This window comes from Symphodus melops, assembly GCF_947650265.1.
Source record: "Symphodus melops genome assembly, chromosome: 19".
Taxonomy (NCBI): Eukaryota; Metazoa; Chordata; class Actinopteri; order Labriformes; family Labridae; genus Symphodus; species Symphodus melops.
In genome coordinates this window covers 11,023,626-11,043,657 of record NC_136709.1, presented here as the reverse complement: position 1 = coordinate 11,043,657, position 20,032 = coordinate 11,023,626, and the positions used below count along the sequence as shown (strand labels likewise).

At 40.7% G+C, this 20,032-nt stretch overlaps 3 protein-coding genes across 3 annotated transcripts; 1 reads left to right on the top strand and 2 right to left on the bottom strand.

Moving 5' to 3' along the window:
- The first annotated feature begins 190 nt into the window (after positions 1 to 190).
- Positions 191 to 7,300, top strand: dlst (dihydrolipoamide S-succinyltransferase). The gene is made up of 15 exons (XM_079368990.1): positions 191 to 344; positions 1,237 to 1,270; positions 1,354 to 1,393; positions 1,629 to 1,690; positions 1,798 to 1,872; positions 1,985 to 2,040; positions 2,793 to 2,901; positions 2,994 to 3,164; positions 3,337 to 3,422; positions 3,586 to 3,683; positions 5,002 to 5,132; positions 5,552 to 5,625; positions 5,734 to 5,817; positions 5,906 to 6,073; positions 6,614 to 7,300. The coding sequence occupies exons 1-15, from the start codon at positions 282 to 284 to the stop codon at positions 6,746 to 6,748; spliced, it is 1,386 nt and encodes a 461-aa protein (XP_079225116.1). The 5' UTR covers positions 191 to 281; the 3' UTR covers positions 6,749 to 7,300.
- Positions 6,846 to 14,091, bottom strand: rps6kl1 (ribosomal protein S6 kinase-like 1). Its single transcript, XM_079368989.1, has 12 exons — positions 13,984 to 14,091; positions 13,143 to 13,259; positions 12,804 to 12,977; positions 12,442 to 12,566; positions 12,063 to 12,155; positions 11,897 to 11,944; positions 11,054 to 11,186; positions 9,444 to 10,883; positions 8,868 to 8,957; positions 8,595 to 8,677; positions 8,399 to 8,494; positions 6,846 to 8,303 (listed from the first exon to the last, which is right to left on the bottom strand). Exons 3-12 carry the CDS (start codon positions 12,937 to 12,939, stop codon positions 8,193 to 8,195), a joined length of 2,355 nt encoding a protein of 784 aa, XP_079225115.1. The 5' UTR covers positions 12,940 to 12,977; positions 13,143 to 13,259; positions 13,984 to 14,091; the 3' UTR covers positions 6,846 to 8,192.
- A 2,742-nt stretch (positions 14,092 to 16,833) lies between these two features.
- Positions 16,834 to 18,732, bottom strand: olfm4.2 (olfactomedin 4, tandem duplicate 2). The gene is made up of 5 exons (XM_079370194.1): positions 18,655 to 18,732; positions 18,398 to 18,565; positions 18,081 to 18,293; positions 17,863 to 18,004; positions 16,834 to 17,758 (listed from the first exon to the last, which is right to left on the bottom strand). The coding sequence occupies exons 1-5, from the start codon at positions 18,712 to 18,714 to the stop codon at positions 16,971 to 16,973; spliced, it is 1,371 nt and encodes a 456-aa protein (XP_079226320.1). The 5' UTR covers positions 18,715 to 18,732; the 3' UTR covers positions 16,834 to 16,970.
- Between the last annotated feature and the right edge of the window lie 1,300 nt (positions 18,733 to 20,032).

The window sequence follows — 20,032 nt, the reverse complement described above, 5'->3', positions numbered from 1 at the left end:
TTGGTAAATACCTACAGTATTTATTTTTCTGTATGTTCTCAAGGTGGTTGCTGGTCTAGGCCTACCATATTTGCACCAAAGCTCGCATTATATCTGTGCATTTTTAAATTGCCAGTAGTTTCAGAGAACAGGGGGCAATACAATCTGGACTGCCCCCCCTCCCCCCCCAATTTGGTTCATCCCACACAACTTCCTCGTTCCTTGCGCGTGCCCATATGGCGCGTGCCCATCCAAGTAGTCTGTTGCTGTGACCACAGACAGGCTGCTGTCACACAGCCACCATGTTATCCCATTCCCGGTGTCTCACCCGGAACTTCGGCCGTTCCCTCTCTGCCATCCGCCAGGTAGGACACAAGCCGTCTCCTCCACTCGCGGTCAGACTCCTGGCTGTCTTTTAAAAGCTGCTGGAGCCTTAGAGACTGTTTATTCAGAGCTAGCATTAGCATTAGCTGTAGGCCACGGACAGGCCGTAACATTGTAAGCCAAGGACAGTCTGACACTTTCCTCCACAAGTCTTTTCTGCAGCCTTTAAAGTCAAAAGCAGTGCCAAACCTTTTCAGGGAGTCTGCCATTTTGGACATGCATGTAAAAAAAGTATCAGGCACATTTCCATGTAACGATACAGTTATAGCATATTCAGTAATATCTTTAAAGCTAGCATGATCATGTTAGCTACCCCCTGCTATACAGACGGCGAGGTTAGCTTTTTGCTTTTAGCTGTCATGCTGAGGTCATATTATGGTGTTTCAGGGAAGGACGTCGAGCTGAGCAAACCCTTTAACCTGTACTTTAGTTTTTATTCATAGTGTTACTTTCTGTTACTGAATTAGAAGCTAATTTAGATAAACCACTTTATACATCAGTAAAGTCTAAGGGTCCAATTGATATCTGTTATTAAGATCAGTGAAGATAGTGAAGCTTTTGTGTCACAATTCCTACTAAAAAATGACAGCATTGTATGTGTTTGACAGGTTGCTGAGTCACTCTGTCAACCTATTTTCCAGATTATTTGATCGATTATTTCAAAGGTCATTGTCTGCATTGTACTGGAGACTTCTTCTGTCAGTTAGTATGTACACAGCTCAGTCAGTTTATGTTACTGTTAAACATTGTTAACTGAAGATGGTATGTTCACGTTGTGCATTAAACACAGTTGTGAGTTTTTATTTAGAATTATTATATTTTTAGACTAACTGGAGTTTCGTTTTGTTTATGTTGTCTTTTTTTTTTTCTTAGGGGAACAATGTCTTAGCTCGTCGAGCCACTGCAGGTATGTGTGCTTACTATCTTCGTTTGGGATTGTCCAAATGTAAACACTTTTGTAACATGTTGCTCTATTTTCTTTTCCTACAGCTCTCTCGGTTAACCATTCTCTCTCTCTCAACAACCATGTGTAAGTAAATCAACACTTGAAGAATCTCACTGCAAACTGTTCAATGTAATGGATATCATTTTTAATCACTGTCTGTACTGAGTAAATATTGTTTGTCTTTCGAAATACTAGATTTAAATCTGAATCTACATTTTTATCAGCACTTTTGAATGATGATGTGTTTATTTGTTTTTGGGGCATTTTATTGAATATGAATTCATTCATTGAATATGAATTTCATTTTGTTTTTCTCCAGAAAAGCGGATCCCCGGTCGAGTGTCTTCCAAATTCAGTACTTCAGGACATCTGTAGCCTGCAGTATGTTTGTTGCTGTGTGCCTCCATTTCTACAGTTTTTGAAATAACCAACCTCTGATGTCTGAAGAAAATTAAATTGCTTTTCCTTTGACTTGTCTGTTTGTCCAGGGAATGAAATTGTCACAGTTAAGACCCCCGCATTTGCAGAATCTGTCTCAGAGGGGGACGTAAGGTGGGAGAAAGGTAAATTTTTATTAATGAGCGTTTGATAATTGTTAATATTTGAGATGTCAGTCAAACTAGAAAAACAGGAGTCTGCTTTTTCTCTGAGGCTAAAAGGATTCTCTTGTTACAGCGGTTGGAGACAGCGTCTCTGAGGATGAGGTGGTGTGCGAGATCGAGACTGATAAGGTAAAACTAAGTTATTGTCATTATGACTTCCCTCTGTCCATGTTCTGACTTTGCTTGTAGTGAATCCATCAAGTTTTCTGGGCAAAACTAGTGAAAAGACTTGGGGCATGATGGTTTCAAGTTTCCACTTAACCACAAGAAGTCAGTTTGCTGAAGCGGAGTGGTGTGAGAGAGAAAGTGTCCTTTTCAAAAACATTGAACATTTGATTTTAATGACATATACACTGAAATGAATGTTTGCCTTTCATTAGATTGATTCAAGTGGCAATCTCCGGTCTTGAATAGTGAAGCCAATGTGGAAGTGTGAAAAGTGCAAAACCCTGGTTAAAAAAAAACAACTGGAAAAGCTGATGTATTTACTATCATCACTGGCGCACACTGATTTTTTATATTTATTTTTAACAGCTCCGTATTGATTTTGAAAATGTGCTATCCATAGTTGGGTGCATTGCTGACATGATTGACAGGTGGACGTGATGTAATGGTTCTTCAAGAGGCTTAAACCCTGCTTCGGCTTGGGCTCTAAGCCTGTTGTAGGTTGACTGAAAGTTAGGGTGAGACAGCATTTCCAGCATGGCGGTGGCTGACGATGAACCAGATGGCTGAAGCCACTCAGACTTCGTCCATTAATATTTACAGTCTATGATTTGACTTAACAAAACAAACATATGTCCTGTCAAGAAGATCTGTTGAGAACGGTCTTTCTCTAAACTTGTGATTAATTTGATGTGTATTATTCTCCCTGCTTTTAGACGTCAGTGCAGGTTCCTTCCCCTGCTGCTGGAGTCATAGAGGAACTTTTGGTCCCTGATGGAGGGAAAGTGGAGGGAGGAACACCGCTCTTTAAGCTTCGAAAAGGAGGTCTGCTGTACTGTATTTGTCTTGCATGAAAACACTGGATAATAACATTGTGAGGATGATGTTTTAAAATGTTTTTTTCTCTGTGCATTTAGCTGCTGCTCCAGCCACTAAAGAAGCTCCAAAAGCTGAGGCCCCTGCTGCTGCTCCTCCACCACCTTCTACTGCTCCCCCTCCCCCTCCTCAGCCCTCAGCTGTGGGCCCAATTCCCACCACTATGCCCCCTGTGCCACCTGTGCCAGCACATGCTATGGACACCAAACCAGGTTAGTGAAAGGAGACAGCCGGCCTGTGTCATGTGAGAAGTGTTTTGCTTGACATCTGTGCTCTTGACCTCTAGCTTACAGGATTAATCATTGTTAGCGCTGTGTAGGCAGTGACTGTCACCAACATAGTGTAGTCTATACACACTGACTTCCTCTTTACGTCTTTCTCTAGTTTCCGCCATCAAGCCCACTGCGGCTCCCGCTGCTGCAGCACTTCAAGCAGAGGCAGGGGCTAAAGGCGCCAGGACAGAGAGTAGGGTAAAGTGCAAAAATCCAAATCTCACCACTACATCTCCAAAATATTTGGGCTAGAGTCATTAACATTTAGTGTTATGCTTAATAAGAGTTGGGCCAGATTTGAAATCCTTCATGTTTAATGACTGACATTTCTTTCTTTCTTTTTTCTTTTTCTTCACTTTAGGTTAAGATGAACCGCATGAGACTGAGAATTGCTCAAAGACTGAAGGAAGCCCAAAACACCTGTGCTATGTTGACCACGTTTAATGAGGTCGACATGAGGTAGGAAATACTAAATTAGATGATCTACTTTATTTAGCCCTCAATGCTTTTTTTACACGATGCATGTTTTCAGTGACGGTTGTATACACCATATAGAATCATCAGAGGTGAAGAGATGGGTTTTATCAGAGTAAAGAAATCCAAGTGGTTAAAATGTCTTGTTTTCCTCTGCAGTACTTTACAGGATACGCACTGAATGTACAGCTGTGTTAAAAGCCAAAACAACACTTCATGGTTATAGATTGGAGCAGCCAAATAGGAAAAGCTTTCTGAAACCCGATAGCCTCTTAAACACTGGAATGTAAATATTTGGTGGTAATGCCATCTAAAACGAAGATAAGAATTGGTAAAACCGGTTTTATTAATTTACAAGGAAATGTTATTGTCTCCACTCGCCCCCTGTGCTGAAGAGGACACTTTGAGGATTTCTTTTTCTCCGCAAATGTGTGGTGTCGGCTTTCAGCTATTCAGGGTTTTCTATGTGTCCTAATTGGATTGACATTGACGGTCTGGAGTAAGACTTCCCAGGCTAGGGCTCATCTGGAGCCGAAGGAGCGAGTCAGAGCAGGAGGCTGGAGCATCTGCAGGGGCCCACAGAGACCTGCGCACTGAGTGGAAGAGCTGCCTCAACCGATATGGGCTTTTATGACAGCCCAATAAGATTTACAGGCTCTAGAAAGTGAAGATTTTTATCGCTTCTTCTCTCCTTTCTCGGAGAGTCTGTGTCTTGGGAGGGGCTAATTTTGTTAGCGGAGAAACCCAAGAGCTTCAACAGGGTTAGAGACAGGAAAACAAACAATTAAAAAGAGAGATACAAGAGAAAAATGAGCAATGATGGAACGATTACGAGGACATTTTCAATAGCTTACATTCCCCCCCGATATGTAACAGCAGTGTTTCATTGCCATAAAAAAAAGTTGTTGTTTTTTTTATCTTTGAAATTATTTTACATTTGTGTCCATAATTAGTTTTACATGATTACAATATTTGTTCAATTTATTTTATAATCTGCTGGATTATTCAGGAGAGGACATGATTTTTTTTTTTTTATCTCATTTTTAATTTTCTGCTCTTTGTCCTGAACTAAAAGAATCTAAGTTACCAAATTAAAAGCTACAAAATGACATTAAAATGATTGTTTTCATGCGCAAAAATTCCTTGACACATACTCCTAAAAGAACAAAAAGTGATATTTGTAAAAGCCTGTGTTTCTTGGCGCCATCTTATCACATTTTGCTTTGTCTTCAACCCTGTGTGTGGCTCTTTTGATTCAATTGAGGATAATTTATGTCGTGATTTTTGTTCTCTTTCCCTGCAGCAACATCACAGAGCTGAGGAAGACGTACAAAGATGCCTTCCTGAAGAAGCACAACATCAAGTTGGGCTTCATGTCCGCGTTTGTGAAGGCTGCTGCCTACGCCCTGGCTGATCAACCCGCAGTCAATGCTGGTAAAAAAATTCAACCTTGAAAGACCGAGTCTTTGTGGTTTCTGTAATGACTATGTCTTTGCACGTTTGGTTTTGTCGAGCTTGTGCAGACTGGTGGGTTTGTGTGGTGAAGAAAACGATTTCAGGTCTTATGTTCCATTTCAAAACCTCCAAACCAACACTAACTTATTTACTGCCTTCAGACCACCCCTGACCTATTTAGACAGACCACAGTTAATGGGGGGTGAGGGGCTTGCTTGCTGCCAAAAAAAAAAAATCAAAAGTTTTGTGGGTTTCACCCTCATGGCACTTTTCATGTGAACAGGAAATAAAGAATGCAAATGTAGTGGTGATTAACAGGTTAATCTGTATCTGCCATTTTTTTGTTTTATGAATATGTTTGACTTCATCTGTTTACACATTGTTTTTATTCTTTTCAGTAATTGATGACACAACCAAAGAGATTGTGTACAGGGACTATGTGGACATAAGTGTAGCTGTGGCCACGCCAAAGGTAAGGCAAGTGCACCACATCCTCGCGTTAAGTGTAAGTGCTCCAGGTTCCACTTGTCTCTTCATGCAAAGGGCAGAAAATGGATTAAGATTTTTTTTTTTCTCTCAGGGTCTGGTGGTTCCTGTAATCCGAAGCGTCGAGGGAATGAATTTTACTGACATTGAGAAGGCCATCAACTTGTTGGGAGAAAAGGTAATATTTGATTGAAGTCAGAGGATGGGTGTTGCGTTTGATTGTCATGCTTTAAGACCGACACTCATTCTGAAAGTGTTGATTGCAGGCCCGTAAGAATGAGCTGGCCGTCGAGGACATGGATGGAGGAACCTTTACCATCAGTAACGGCGGCGTGTTTGGGTCCATGTTTGGCACACCAATTATCAATCCACCACAGTCTGCTATTTTAGGCATGCATGGCATCTTTGACAGGCCGGTTGCAATCGGTGGCAAGGTAGGTTTCCTCGATGATACCCAGGAAACATTCAGTGAAGTGTTTAGAAAGCTTTGTACAGATAATAGATGTGAAATGAAAAAGTAATATCTAGTGCAGGTGAATGTTTTTGTTTTGTTTTATCTTTTCTTTTTTTTTAACCAGTGAAGAATCCCGATCATTTGTTTAATCATCATTTGTTAGCTACAACCAATGAAGCCAACATTTAAATTCAGATGTTGAAGGCTCGTTCTTTACTTGGTCAAAACTCAATGTATACTTACATGTTTTTTTTAAAGGACATTTTTTAATAATTCTGAATATATCATATATATACTTATGAAGAAATTATAAAAATAGAGTAGGTCTTATGTTTGGCTTATTAATTTTACACTCTTAGAAATGTTGCTTAATATTTGATACATAGATGTGAAAATAGATGAATTTCATTTCAACCTTTTGTTGTATTTTTTTTTTAAAACATTATTTTTCTTTAACTACACATTTTTCACTTTTCAAAGAATCCGAAGTTTATCCTCAGCGTTTTTTTCTTGTGCTCAGGTGGAGATCCGTCCCATGATGTATGTTGCCCTGACATACGACCATCGTCTCATCGATGGAAGAGAGGCCGTCACTTTCCTCCGCAAGATCAAGTCAGTAGTGGAGGACCCCCGGGTGATTCTTCTCGACATGTGAGCCGTCATGAGCTCCAAGCCCCACCCAGACATACGACCCTCCACAAACAGTGGCCGTATTAACCCGATGAACATTACCCGTCACTGCAGTTGATGTATTGTTGTTTTGGTTAAGTAGGAAAAAAAAAAAAAAAAAGATTTTTGGACATTTGTAAGGCTGGTGGTGCTGAAAGGTTTAGTTCTGACGTGGAGAAATGTTTGGGGTCTGGGCTTTCTGTGATGCTGGTCTCTAGATCAAAAAGATGTTCTTTAACTCATGCGCCATGTAACATTTTCTACATACAACTGAAAAAATATTGTATAAAATGGAAGACCAACAGATGTACTGTATAGTATCATTTGATTATTTTGGTTGAGAGAAATGAACAATGAGCACATGTGCAGCCATAAACCAAGAAACACTATGTTCTCAAATGTCCAAAGTCAAGAATTCCTCTATGAATTAATGTCATCTGTTTTTCAAAAGTGAGGATAATTCTCTATATGCTGTGTAAGAAAGACTATTTAAGAAAAAAGAGTTTTAAACAATAAAAGCTGCATTACATGACTGTCATTTTTTGTTGTAGATTTTTTTGTGCTCTCATTAACCTTGAGTTTTCATCACCTACGATGCACAGATGAATGCCATATTAAAGGCATCTAAAACATGTGAAAGGTGATGCTCCATATTAAATGGATTTAAGGAGGTACACCTACACTGAATCAGCTGTTTCTTCCCTTAAATTTTCTGTTTTTTACTGAACAAAGTGTAATATTTGTGGTTAATTGAGATGTTCATCAGCTCTTAGTAGAAATCTTTATAAAAGCACTTCAGATCATGTTGAAACGTCCTCAAGCTTTCTCTGAAGAGCAGATACCCATGTAGGATGAATGAAGAGGAACAGTCACATCAGTGAGCTGAAGTCTGGATCTCTGTTGACAACACAAGAAGATACTAGAAAGCATATCAATATTCAAACTGAAGTCAAATCTGAAGAATACTTTTTTGAGTCCTTCATGTAGATGTGCTGGTTGTTCAAAAACTCAAAATCTGTCAAAACAAATGGAGACAAAGCACTATGGAAATACCGCATAAAGAAGAGGTGATCATTTATTGCCTCATATTTTTGTATTTGAACGACATTTGGAGTCCCGTCCATACATTTGTCAATATCAGAATCAACTTTGAGTTCATTACAGTTTTCATGGTGATAAAGGAAGTGATATTCATGGATACAACAGAAGTGACATTTTTTCCCCCCCCAATATTCGGAAGTTAAACATGGTTGGTTGTGTTAGTTCTTGCTCCAGTTTATTTAGTGTTTTTTGTTTTTCTTGTGGAAGCACAAAAGTCAAACGAAAACAGGGTCTGCCTCTGCCTCCATTTGGCCTCATTATGATTTGATAACATTTAACTCCAATCTTCAAGCAGGACGAGAGGATCAGAAGAGCTGCAGCTGCTCCTGCTAGCAGCTCAGAGCTTTCCAGGAGACAGCGCTGAAGAAGGGATGACACTTGATGTCACTGACACCTCCACCTCCAGAGCCCAAACGATAGCCAGCATCGAACTGAAGCAACTGTGGAGCAGAGTAATGAAGGGTGGAGAGATAATGTCAGATCAATTCAGAGTATTAGAAGTGAATGTTGCTGAGTGCAGAGCCTAAAATCTGACCTCGGTGAGCAGAGATGCAGCGGCAGTGCTCAGGTGGTCTGGGATGAGCAGCTGGGTGTGGGAGTGGATTCCTGCTGGATGGAGCTGCCAGAGTGGCTGGAGACACAGTGATGTAGTTTTGCATGAATGATATGGAAAGAGAACATTGCAAACTTAAGTATTCAGCACTGAAAATGCTCACAAAGACTTTGCTTACCATTCCTGTTAGAAGCTCAAACAACAAAGCCCCCAGACTCCACCAATCACAGGCCTCTGTAACCCTGGATACACCACCAATCTCTGTCAACATTCAACAAGTCGAGTTTAGGTGCTTTCATGCGAAACAACACATGGAAAAAAATAACCCTAATACAAAGTGCTGTACTGCCTGTGCAGCATAGCCTAAGTGAACCATTGAAAACGTACCACTAGGTGGCGCATTACACCAAGGACCAATTGCTTTCAGTCTGCAGCAATGAACGTTTCTTACCTGGAGCACAGTACATCTGGTCCATGGCCTTGGAGCAAATCTCTGACTGAACTTCACTCCACTGGCCGAAAAAAGTCAAACACACCTTTCCTGCAGAACACATAATGTTGGATCAAAATCTCTCAGCGACAGATGGGGACATGCAGTCCTACATTTATTCACACCATTTTCTTGAGATGCCTCGAAATTGTCGAAAACGTTTGCTCCAGATCCTGACTAATCTCGTTATGTCGAGGTAACGCTGGATTTCCCCGATCACTAGTAAATTTCCTGTGTTTCCCCATTACAGCAGATTCATTTATCTCATAATCTTTCCGGCAATCTGGAAAGCAAAACAGTAGGCCGGTCAACGTGACAAAACCACATCACACCATGCTGTCATTTCCCATAATAGGGAAGGTTAAGCCTATTTCTGTTTGTGTTGTGCTGTTGCTACTCGAGGAACACAAGATAATGAAGTTAAGATCTCAAGCACAACCAGAAATGACTCATCACAGGAGCACAGAGTAAATCAAATGCATGGATGCATTTCTACTTTGCACATGAAGTTTTAAGAAGGAAATTTGATAATCTGACCATTGCTGGTAAGCAGAACATTTCTTGGGTTGAGATCCCGACATATGATGCCTTGCTGATGCAGACTCTCCAGGGCCAGTAGGATCTGAGCGCCCCAGACACGCACCTCTGCCTCGGAAAGCCCCCAGCAGGTCGGCACGGCTTTATCTGCAGACCTTGAGGTCTTGACGGGGAATCGGGGAAGGTGGCACCATCCATCCACCTCTATGATCTGGTCTTCCCCCTGACACTCTGATCCCTCTGATTTATGGAGAACATCGGTGTCCCCTGACTTGTTGCTGGGTGGGGCTTCCAGAGCGCCGGAGGAGAACCAGCTCACTAAGGATCTCTCTTTAGCAGGTGCTGCCTTTTCTTTTGGACTCGATTCGCAGGCTTCTTCGACACCATCTCTTAAACATGTTTCCCCTTTGTACTTGTCCCCTGAGAGGGCAAGTTGGATCCCTGTAATTGTCTCCTGTTTTGTTGCAAAGCTGTGACAAAGCGAGGCAGAGGAGGTCCAGGTACGATCTACAGAAATACTGGAGTCTGTATGTTCAGAAAACACTGCTCTGTCCGTGCTCCTGATGACTACCATTCCATTTCTTTCCTCGTTTGTTGGGCTGCTGTCCTGCTTTGACTCTGAAACTGTATCTGTGGAGTTACCAGTTGAAACAGACCCTTGGAGAAAGGCGTTGTTTTCCCATGATGCTGTTCCCCGGATCTGAGTTTGGCAATGGAGAGGAAGATGTAAAATGGCAGGGGAGGAACTCAAACCATTATATTCACTGTTTGGTGATCCTGCTTTTATAAATGAGGTCTGACTGGTACGAGGTGAATTTGGTCCTTGTATGCTATGTGAATGACTGCCAGTCACTGCATAGGGGTTGATTTTCTCACAGTTTTGTGCTGAATCTGCGGTTTTCCAAGCCACTTCAAACTCGGAGCTGCACTCCGTCAGCCCCATCCCAGCGTTCTTGGTGTGCAGTCCTGACATCACATCGAGGGCCTGACTGACACGAGCACAAGACAGTGGGAGAGCGGGCTGTTCCTGAGTTTCACTGGAGTGCAAGCACAAACTGGGAGCTGGTGGATGGATGCGGGTGTCGACCCGTGTTCTCGTGGGGCCCGAATGCAACGTTAGCCGTTCGAGCTTGGTATAAAATGAAGCTGCGGAGCGTTTGTTCTGCAAACAACCCGTCTCCTCGATGTAGGAGTGAGTCCCGCAACTCTCCAGACGCTGCTGAGTCTCGTCCCATGAAGTGGGAAAATCCGTATCCCCACTCTCATCCCTTAGTTTTACTTCCGCGCTTCCACTTATGTTGTGCTGGTAGTCTGCGCTGATCGTAGGCGAGGTGTAACTGGACTTCATCTTGATACTAGGCTGCCCTGAAGTGAAACATTCAGGGTGCTCCTTGGCCCTCTCGTTCCTTAGTTTGTTCAGCTTGGAAAAAAGCCTTCCACCTAGGATGATATGGTAAGAAGCACATATGAGTAATGATGCTTTTAATGGTTTCTAATGCTAATGCTAAAGGCAATACGTGGCTCATAGCTAATAAACACCTCAACATGTTCTTCCTTAAAGCCTGTTTACTATCCCAGCAGAGCTTACAGAGCTGTTATTCAAAACTCACCTTTGACATGCTCCAGATGCAGGTACACAGCATCCTCGCTGACATAATATCTCAGCAGCTTCACCATGTACGGAACCCCCTGAGGAATGATGGTGGGCTGGTCCCTGCTCTCCCAGCTTGACTTTACCAGACTCTAAAACCACAATTAGCCAGTGATGACTGATCTTTTTTCATAGAGGGAATGCAGTCATGCATGACTGCAAAATGAAAATGGTGTCACACATGCTTAAAAGAAATAATAAAAACATACAGGTCTATTATTTCCTGTACTGCCTCTTTAAAGATCCTGGCCTATCTGTTATGGTCTCTGGTCAGTGAAATTTGAGTCGACTTGCACTGGCTAAAAGTGTGAGAGCTGTCAGGCAGATCAATGTTGGGTGATCGTTAGGGAGACAGGATACAGAGAGCTCCCACGGACCGGTCTGCCACACAATACAAGGACAGGCTCACTGCCAGAAGGCAACCCTAAAAACTCATCAGATTTCAGGAGTTAGATTTTAAGCATGAACCTGTCCTTAAAACGGGCTGTTTAAAGCTTCTAGGATGAGATTTAAGCTGGATGTGAAACAGACTTTAAAACAGAAATTAATATTGGTGCCTCTTTATGACCAACGTAAGCAAACAAGATCATCATAAGGAAGTATTTTGGTGTTTAAAAAAAAAAAAAAAGAAGCTATACACACATGTAGAGGAAAATGAAAGAGGGAGTGCTTTGTCCACAGGGGTCGCCAGAATCGACACAAACTGAAGAGCTTTAATTTCACACAGTGCAATGTCAAGTCTCTATTCACTGGATCTTCCTCCTGATTTTTCTGTATCATTGGAATAAAAGTGAACACTGACCTTTACAACAAATGTCTCCTTATTGACCATACTTTGGACGATCAGGACCTTTGGAAAGAAATATAACATCCTCAGACAACCATAGGGATACAACTAGGTAGGTCAGACAAAAAGCCAGAACAGATACCTAAATGCACAGTTAGGCTTCTTAAAAACTCATTCTTACCTTATCAGTCACTCCAACCACCTTGCACATCTCTAGGTCCTCCACAGGCGAACTCAAGTGTCTGATTGGACGGAACCTCAGACTGCTATAACCCTGGAGATGAGGCAAAGATAATACCAGTGACTTACGATGATGCAAGCAAGAAATACTATTTTTAAATGTGTGTAGGGTTTAACTTGAGGTAGGCCATTAATACTTAATTTATTTTAAGAGTCAAATCAGAAGACTTCATCTAATTTATCCAATATCAGACATGTTAACTCAAAAAATGCCTCAAAATGCACTGATTTTATAACTATTGATAAAAACTCATTGGTATTTCTAGAATCAATCAAGATCTACTTCTTTTGTTAGTAATTGAAAGTGATGATTATCTTACTCCTAAATAAGAGCTTCCCTTGCCGAGGTTGTCCTGTAGATGTGTAATGAAGATTTCTTCAGCTCTTTTCAGATACTGTGTTGTTTTCCTCTTCACTGCCTCTCGGCGGTCCTTGTTTGGGTCCACTGAAAAACATTCAACTCTATCAGACAGCAATAGAAATAAATCAAAAAACACAGTGGTTGTACACTATTTAAACAACAGCTAACAACTGTCTGAAGTGAAGAGTATAATCTTTGTTTTGTGACTTCCTGTTTTTATTCTTGTTCATGTTTCCCATCACATGTCTTGCAAACACGCCTCTTCAGATGACCCCATTTATAGAATCACAAGCTTTAAAAGACCAAGTACTGTCCACTTACACTGAACCCCATTCAGCAGCAGGTCCACCCCATTCTTATAGTAACTGAAAGCCGCCTCATAGTCCTCGTTGACCTCGCTGTCCAGGGCCATGTGGATCTGTTTGGCGGCCTCCACCAGGTAATCCCTCTTTGCCATTGCTGCCTTGTTTTGGACCCTTCAGGGACCAGATGGGCCTGAGCACAGCAAAAAAAGAGAGAGAAACAGTGTCGATTCAGCAGCACTATATTCAGAGACAAAGAGGTCAGAAACAGAAACTAAATTTTAAGCTGCAGTCAGTGAATCATTCTACTTCTCATAAAGAGTATTTTAAGACCACAGCAGTCGAGCTTGGGCTTTACCTTTGCACTTTGGTCTTCTCATCAAAAGGCGACATCTCTATATGTTGTCACTGGGCACTGTAAGCGTCCGCCCACAGCGACTCCAAGGCTCAGGTCTGCGCAGCCTGGCATGATCATCTGAGCAAACCAGTGGAAAGAAAGAGTTAACCGCCAGATCAGCACAGGAAGTGAGTACAGGCTTGAGCCCACTATTTCTAATGAATGGAAAGAAGCATAAAATGCAACTATCCAAAATGACACAGGGAGGTGACTCAGAGCTCAGAGGAACATTGTCGTGCGTCTCATCAGTTTCGGTTCTTAATCCATACGAGTAATTATAATTATTACACTACAGAAGGTGTCAGCATCCAAGCCTTGCTACATAGTTAATTTATGCTACAAGCACATGTTCTTTAATCTTACACAGTGGCTGCATAAAAATAGACCCACATAAGCCAAGAATCACATGAAATGGATTATTTTCCAAAGGCTAAATGCATTCTTTGCCGTCAAGAATATTTAACATCACGAGAATGTTGAATTTACATTTGTCAGATTTAACAAATATCACCAGTAGGGCAACTCAAGATAATGCTAACAAGCAAATACAATACACTTAACAGATGTCAAATATAATGGTTGTTTTATTTTTACTGAATGTGACTGTAGAACAAACATATACATGCGCACCCTCATCCTGGTTACAGTCATGGAGGCTACATCCTCCAAAGGGTGTTATGAAACACACAAAGCCATCTTCAGTCTCCTCCATCACCATCCATCACCTTCCAAACATGCATTCGCGTAACGAGGGACATAGCATTGCACAGTGTTATAGAAAGGAATCAAAAGCACTCTGTACCTGATTTGGTTGCGATCATGTCCTGGTCCCTCCACCCCAGCAACTACAACAGCTCCACCAGCATCATCTTCATCATTAGCAGTACCCGTGTCTTCAGCCGACTCAACATACTCCTGTCAGGAGCAAAAGAGGAGGAGATAAATCAGGAGAGGCTGCTGATTGGCTGAGCGTGATGTCACTTCAGTGTACCGTTTCACACAAGGCGCGCACTCTCCCCCCTCCGTCTCATTCTAACAGATGCAGACCGATTTAAAGAGACAGTACTGTTTTTGTGTGCTGACTCAAGACCACTTTTAACCCAGAGTTTGACTCCCAAAATGGATTTCAATTTATTTAGTGTGGGCCTTTAGTGTTAGTGATAGTGATTAGTGTTTACTACAACCAAGTCCCATAGGAAAATTATTACATTTATGAAGTCCAGTCCTTCATTTTAGCTTGACGTCTCTTTCCTGTATAAATTAAGAGAAACCCTACCCAGGATCTATAATATGCTGGTTCTTGGTGCTCAGTACCAGATGGAGCCAGGCTCCAACCACAGCACAAAGGAGAGTCACTCCCTCCCAAGGGAGGACCGGCTTACAAAGAGGGAAATGGCAGGATGCAAGGAGAGAAGGAGGGGAAGGGATTGAGATGTATCAGCTGCTGCAGCCTTATCCAAAAAGCAGGAAGGGAGGGTAACAATTAATTTTACATCACATTTTTACTTTTTTGAAACCAATGGACACTAATTTGAATTCCAAATATTGGTTTTATTACAGAATCAAAAGTGGTTCCCAATTTCTTGCACAGACACAATAAGATCAGTGAGGTTTATTTATATCAATCATGATGTAGCTGATTGGAGAACACAGGCTCTTGCTCTTTGTTAAACCTCACACTGTAAGACACATAAGAGCATGACTTTACTCCTCACCTGTCTTGGTGTCATAACAGTAACAGATCTCCTCTGTCTTCAAATCTCCCGGCCTGGTGGAATACATTATAACACAAACAATAAAAGCATTCCCATCTTCTAAATGTTGGTGCTCTATTCATCCTTGACAACTTTATCCTTGGAGCCACATGGTGGCATACATTACCCACAATCCTTTTTCATCAGCTGAAAAATATTTATTTTTCAGAAAGTGATTTTCTTTCTTTTGTGATTCCATGTGACTAAAAACAGATAAGATTTAATTTAATTTGGAGATTCTGGAAGGATCAGTAGCCTATAGTAATACCATGATTAAGTTATTCCCTGTGCCTATGTAGCCTTGTGGAAAAGTGTGGTAGGTAAGGATGGATCTCTGAGTGTTTTATCATAGAGTAGAAGGACATTTTTAGAACACTTCTTAACAACACACACATTTCACAAAGTTTTTATAGTAACTTACTGGAAACCGTGTTGTAATTTACATTTACAGTTCCATAATCGTATTTCACTTTTACAGTAACTAAATTATACTGTAATTCAGCACATTCATCTTCTGGATTTACGAGACAGGCCAGTGCAGGGTTCAGAATGGAAAAGAAAGAAGCAGCAGTTTGCACGCATTGTGTCTCTGCTAAGGATGTCTACAGACTCTGTGATGACATTGTTCCTATGGTTTGTGGGTTTTAAAACTCGCTTGAAAAGATTAAACGTGAAACCATTTAACAGTTATGACTATTTACGCCCCTGAGATCAGTGCAGGTGTGTGTATTAATAACACCATTCTGATTACAGCAGGGTTATGACGTTCTGCTTATTTCTTTATTAATCAAAAAAAGAGCCAAATTTAGGCACATGTAGCACAATGTTTCTGTATATGCATACTTTTATTCCTGAATTCATGCTACAGACTTCACCTGTGATCCTTCTATAACAAACTTTTACTATGCTGATGGCCGACGTGTGGCCTGGAATCACAGACTTACTGATTGATATCTTGAGCATGAAATACAGAACTGTTTTTAATTCTGTGTTTCCTGGAATAAACAGTTTGACGAATGAAGCTATGAAGCATGATATTTGATTCTGAGTTCTTCTTTGCACTGCTTTTAATTTTCATTTGCTTCGGCTATTTGTTGGATTATAATGATTATCCTTTATTTAAGCCCCGGGGAATGAAAAGTAAATGTAACAATCCTCACATTTTTTGGAATAATACTGTCCTGTATGACTTAAAACAGACCTTAATATTGTGTATTGTGTCTCTTATGTTCAAGCAGCAAAGTGCAATGGCTGCTGACAGTGTTCGTGTTGATCTCTACACTGTTTTTCAGCACTTACTGCTGTAGCACTTTCCTTATACCTGTCACATGGTTACCTTCCTTCATGTCTGTGGCTTGTATAGTGAGATCAGATCTGGTAATCCCAATACTTAAATCCAAAATGTAATTTGTTTGAACATCCTGTTCATCCAAGTATCAATCTGAAGCCAGTGTACATGCTTCAGATTGATGAGTTTGCCTTATGTGTTTGTTCCTTTAATATTTGAAGAAGATTCAATATGATTATACAATAAGGAGTAGGCCTACTAACATGTAAAAAAAAATGGAGATGGAGCTTGAAATAAGTCAGAAAGGTACCTGAGTGACATTACAGGCTGATGAATTGAGATACATGTCAAATAAAGTCAAGATTTTATCTCGAGAAACGTAGCAACCTTTTCAGACCGACCCAACCTTCTCTTTCCAAGTGAATTTATGATTTAACTAAAAAACATGTTGTACTAAAAAGCCTTCATTTGTAATAATATAAATACAGTATACCTTTATGTTATTGTTGGATTTGATTTTCTATTCTTTTTCTAATTTTCCTATAAATGTGCATTTAGTGAAAAGTTAAGTTAAGTTTAATTTATAAGAATATAAAAATCATGTGACACATTTTGAATGCTTCAGTTTGATTTTATTTAGGAAAAGACGGTGATATAGATAGAGCATATAGAGCTCCCGGGTCAGAGTGATTCAAAACAGATCAATTGTGTTAATCACAAAACAATGGATCACAAAGAGATAAAGACTTATTCTTTATTGAACCTCACATTGTAGGACACATAGTAGCCATTGTTGTACATGTAGAGCTTTTGATCATTGGGATTGTAGTCAAGGTTGAAGTATTTCTCCTGGAACTTGGAGAAGAGAATGCTCAGGTGTTTCTCCTCCCTGGTCTTACTGTCGAAGGCGTAAAAGATCTCCTCTGTGGTCACATCCACTGACCTGGTGACATACATAACTCCACAAGCCATGAAAGCATTACCAGCCAGCTGCTTGTACACACCAGTGCTCATCGCATCCTCGATGCCAAACGATTTCTCATCAATTTTAGCCAGAACTATTTTACCTTTGCTCTCTTCAGAGGCATACATTACCCACAATCCCATTTCATCAGCTGCAAAATCCAGGTTCTGATAGTCTGAGTAACTGTACGAGAATTTTTGGCTTGCAGACGGAATCACCCGGTAGTCTCGTTCAGAACTGGTTAGATTTAGTTTGCTCATGCTAAAAGGATCGTTGATTTGATAATACAAGGTGTTACTGCGAACTATGTAATTGTTACCAAGACCTGACCTTGCTAAGTCATGGTGTTTGAAATTAGACCTCAGAAGCAGCTTTTCATAGTCAGCATACTGATAGAAGTCGTGCACGGAGGGACTGTTATAAGCACCGTACCAGTACATAGCCTCAGTGCCTCTAACTGGTTTGGAGTCTTTTCCCCAGCCACCATATTGGTATCCAGGGCTCAAATGAGCATTCAGTTGGACCACCAGTGGCTTGCTGATGCTCAGGATTCCTGTATGATTGCAGTTACCTGGGGAAAAAAAAGAAAGTAAGTAAAATATTAATACCAGCAGGCAAAATATAAAAAAACAAACAAAAACAAAACATTGATCTCCTTCTTTTTTGTTGTCTCACCAATATCAGGTTCGATGTACTCCTGCTCCTTCTGGCACTCCTCCAGCTTCTTCTGCAGTTTAGCAAACTCAAGGCGGATCACCTGCAAGTTGCTCTTGTCGTATGTCTCCAGTTGATTCACAATAAGGGTCATGTTGAGGATCTGGGGTCAATCACATACATTTGATTAAAAAACGATTATATTATTATAATATCCATATTATTTATATTTTTATAACCTCAGTGTAAAGGCTGTCGAACACAGGCGAGGAGGAGTTTAGGGATTGTTTAAGCTGAGACACCAGAACCTCGAACTCTCTGAGCTCGATCCTAAGCATCTCAAAGTCCAGTTTGATGTAGTTGTCAGCGCTACTTTCCAACAAAGTCACTCGGAAGCTCAGGTCCGCCAGTTCTTTTAGGTAGAGCGCCAGCTTACCCTTGTAGCCTTCAATCTAAATGAAAAGAAAGACATAAATAAGCATGAACATTTTTTATTAAATGGGTGCTTTCATTTATAAATACTCGCAAAAACTCATCCCAATAGATTTGACAGCACCTTGTTCATTTGAATGTCCACCTCCAGGATCAGATCCTTGCTGACTTGTTGCATATGCTGAACCCGGTCTGCAGGCAAGATGGTCTCAGGCAAATATACAAGACAAAGGCACTGACCAGACTCACCCATGGATGTTGTCACGTTACCCGACTCCCAGTCCTCCACTGGCTGAAATGATACAAACAACAACACTGATAACACAATAGGTGACAGATACTGTACACCAGCATATTTAGGAGAAATGAGTGGTCACTTACAATCCAGGCTGAAGCTGGAGTGAGGGCTAAAAGAAGCAGCAGAAGAAGAATTGGCAGCATCTTGTGTCACAAGTGTCTCCCCATGGGCCAGTACAGAGGGCTTTTAAAGACCAATGTTATCATATAATCAGAAACACCTTCTATCTCCTCATATGTATCTAACATCATCAGTTTATGATCATATCCTTGTTTACTGAAGGTAATTTGCCAAATCCATCACGTCAGGTTTTTTATCTGCTCATGGAAGGTGGATGAGAACAATGCCATATGTGGTGAATTCTGGCTGCTCTTGTTTTGGTTTATGGTCTGTTAGCTGAGTGTTGCATGTGTTAGTAGTACAGTTTCAGATATGGTCATGAAAATGAATCTTGATCTAATCCAATGAGATGCAATTTATCATCTGTGTTCATTTTATCATCAATAAAGAAACATGTTTTTCAGTTATTTGAATGAAAGAATCAAACTACTTCATTGTATTGTTTCCTCATACACTATTGTGTTGTATTTGGTATATGACTCCACGACTGTATATCATATTATCAGAAACACATTCTATCTTCCCATGGTTTGTCTGTTCATGATCTTAGATTATGGTCATATCCTTGTTTGCTAAAAGTAAATCCACCACCTGAGGTTTGAGCTTTGCATAAAGAGTGGATGAGAATAATAGCAGATGTAATCAATTCTGCTTTATGGTCTGTAAGCAGATATATGACAGATCACGTGTGTGTATTGTCATGAACTTTTCCTCATTTAATATTGTGTAATCTTTTGCATGTGACGTTTCTGTTGTTTCTAACAGTATGAGAAGCCGGTACTGTGGATCAAGTGAACAAGTTTTTGGTGGAATGTTGAATCAAACCCCAATAAATTACTTAGAAGGAAAACTCAAAAGCAGATTGAAGAAAAGAAACGTGCAGGTGGGATATCTGTACATCATATATTAAGTTTGAGTTGTGGGGGGCTGGAGCCCCTTCCAGCTGTCAGTGGGGAAGTGGCAGGTACTCTTTTGACAGGTTTCCAGACACTCCCATGAAATAGAAATAGTAACAATCACACCTGTGGGCAGAATTAGAGTCAACAAACAATTTTGTTTTTACCTGGAGGGAACCAATGTAAATCAGAGACTTCTGTCTCTTTGAGACTCAAAATCAAGAACCTTGATACTGTGGGACAATAGTGCTAACCACCACAACGCAATGTAATTATAAATGTGTATGAATTTCATGATGTGCTTTGGTTTACTAGAACTCAACAAGCCCTTTTATATATCGCTAATATATTTATTACGGGTACTTCACATTTAGGTTTACTTTAACCTGCTGTTCTGCATGCTGGCTCATACCAATAGCATACAGGGACACATATAACCTGGCCA

What these genes read in the sequence shown, in the direction of transcription:
- dlst (XM_079368990.1), top strand. Translation starts at nt 282, where the DNA reads ATGTTATCCCATTCCCGGTGTCTCACCCGGAACTTCGGCCGTTCCCTC. An exon ending in AGCTCGTCGAGCCACTGCAG is followed by an intron (nt 1,271 to 1,353) that starts GTATGTGTGCTT and finishes CTTTTCCTACAG; the next exon opens with CTCTCTCGGTTAACCATTCT. An exon ending in GCGAGATCGAGACTGATAAG is followed by an intron (nt 2,041 to 2,792) that starts GTAAAACTAAGT and finishes CCCTGCTTTTAG; the next exon opens with ACGTCAGTGCAGGTTCCTTC.
- rps6kl1 (XM_079368989.1), bottom strand. Translation starts at nt 12,939, where the DNA reads ATGGCAAAGAGGGATTACCTGGTGGAGGCCGCCAAACAGATCCACATG. An exon ending in GCATCTGGAGCATGTCAAAG is followed by an intron (nt 10,884 to 11,053) that starts GTGAGTTTTGAA and finishes ATATCATCCTAG; the next exon opens with GTGGAAGGCTTTTTTCCAAG. An exon ending in TTGAGCTTCTAACAGGAATG is followed by an intron (nt 8,495 to 8,594) that starts GTAAGCAAAGTC and finishes CTGTGTCTCCAG; the next exon opens with CCACTCTGGCAGCTCCATCC.
- olfm4.2 (XM_079370194.1), bottom strand. Translation starts at nt 18,714, where the DNA reads ATGCTGCCAATTCTTCTTCTGCTGCTTCTTTTAGCCCTCACTCCAGCT. An exon ending in TGGACATTCAAATGAACAAG is followed by an intron (nt 18,294 to 18,397) that starts GTGCTGTCAAAT and finishes CTTTTCATTTAG; the next exon opens with ATTGAAGGCTACAAGGGTAA. An exon ending in TCGACAGCCTTTACACTGAG is followed by an intron (nt 18,005 to 18,080) that starts GTTATAAAAATA and finishes GATTGACCCCAG; the next exon opens with ATCCTCAACATGACCCTTAT.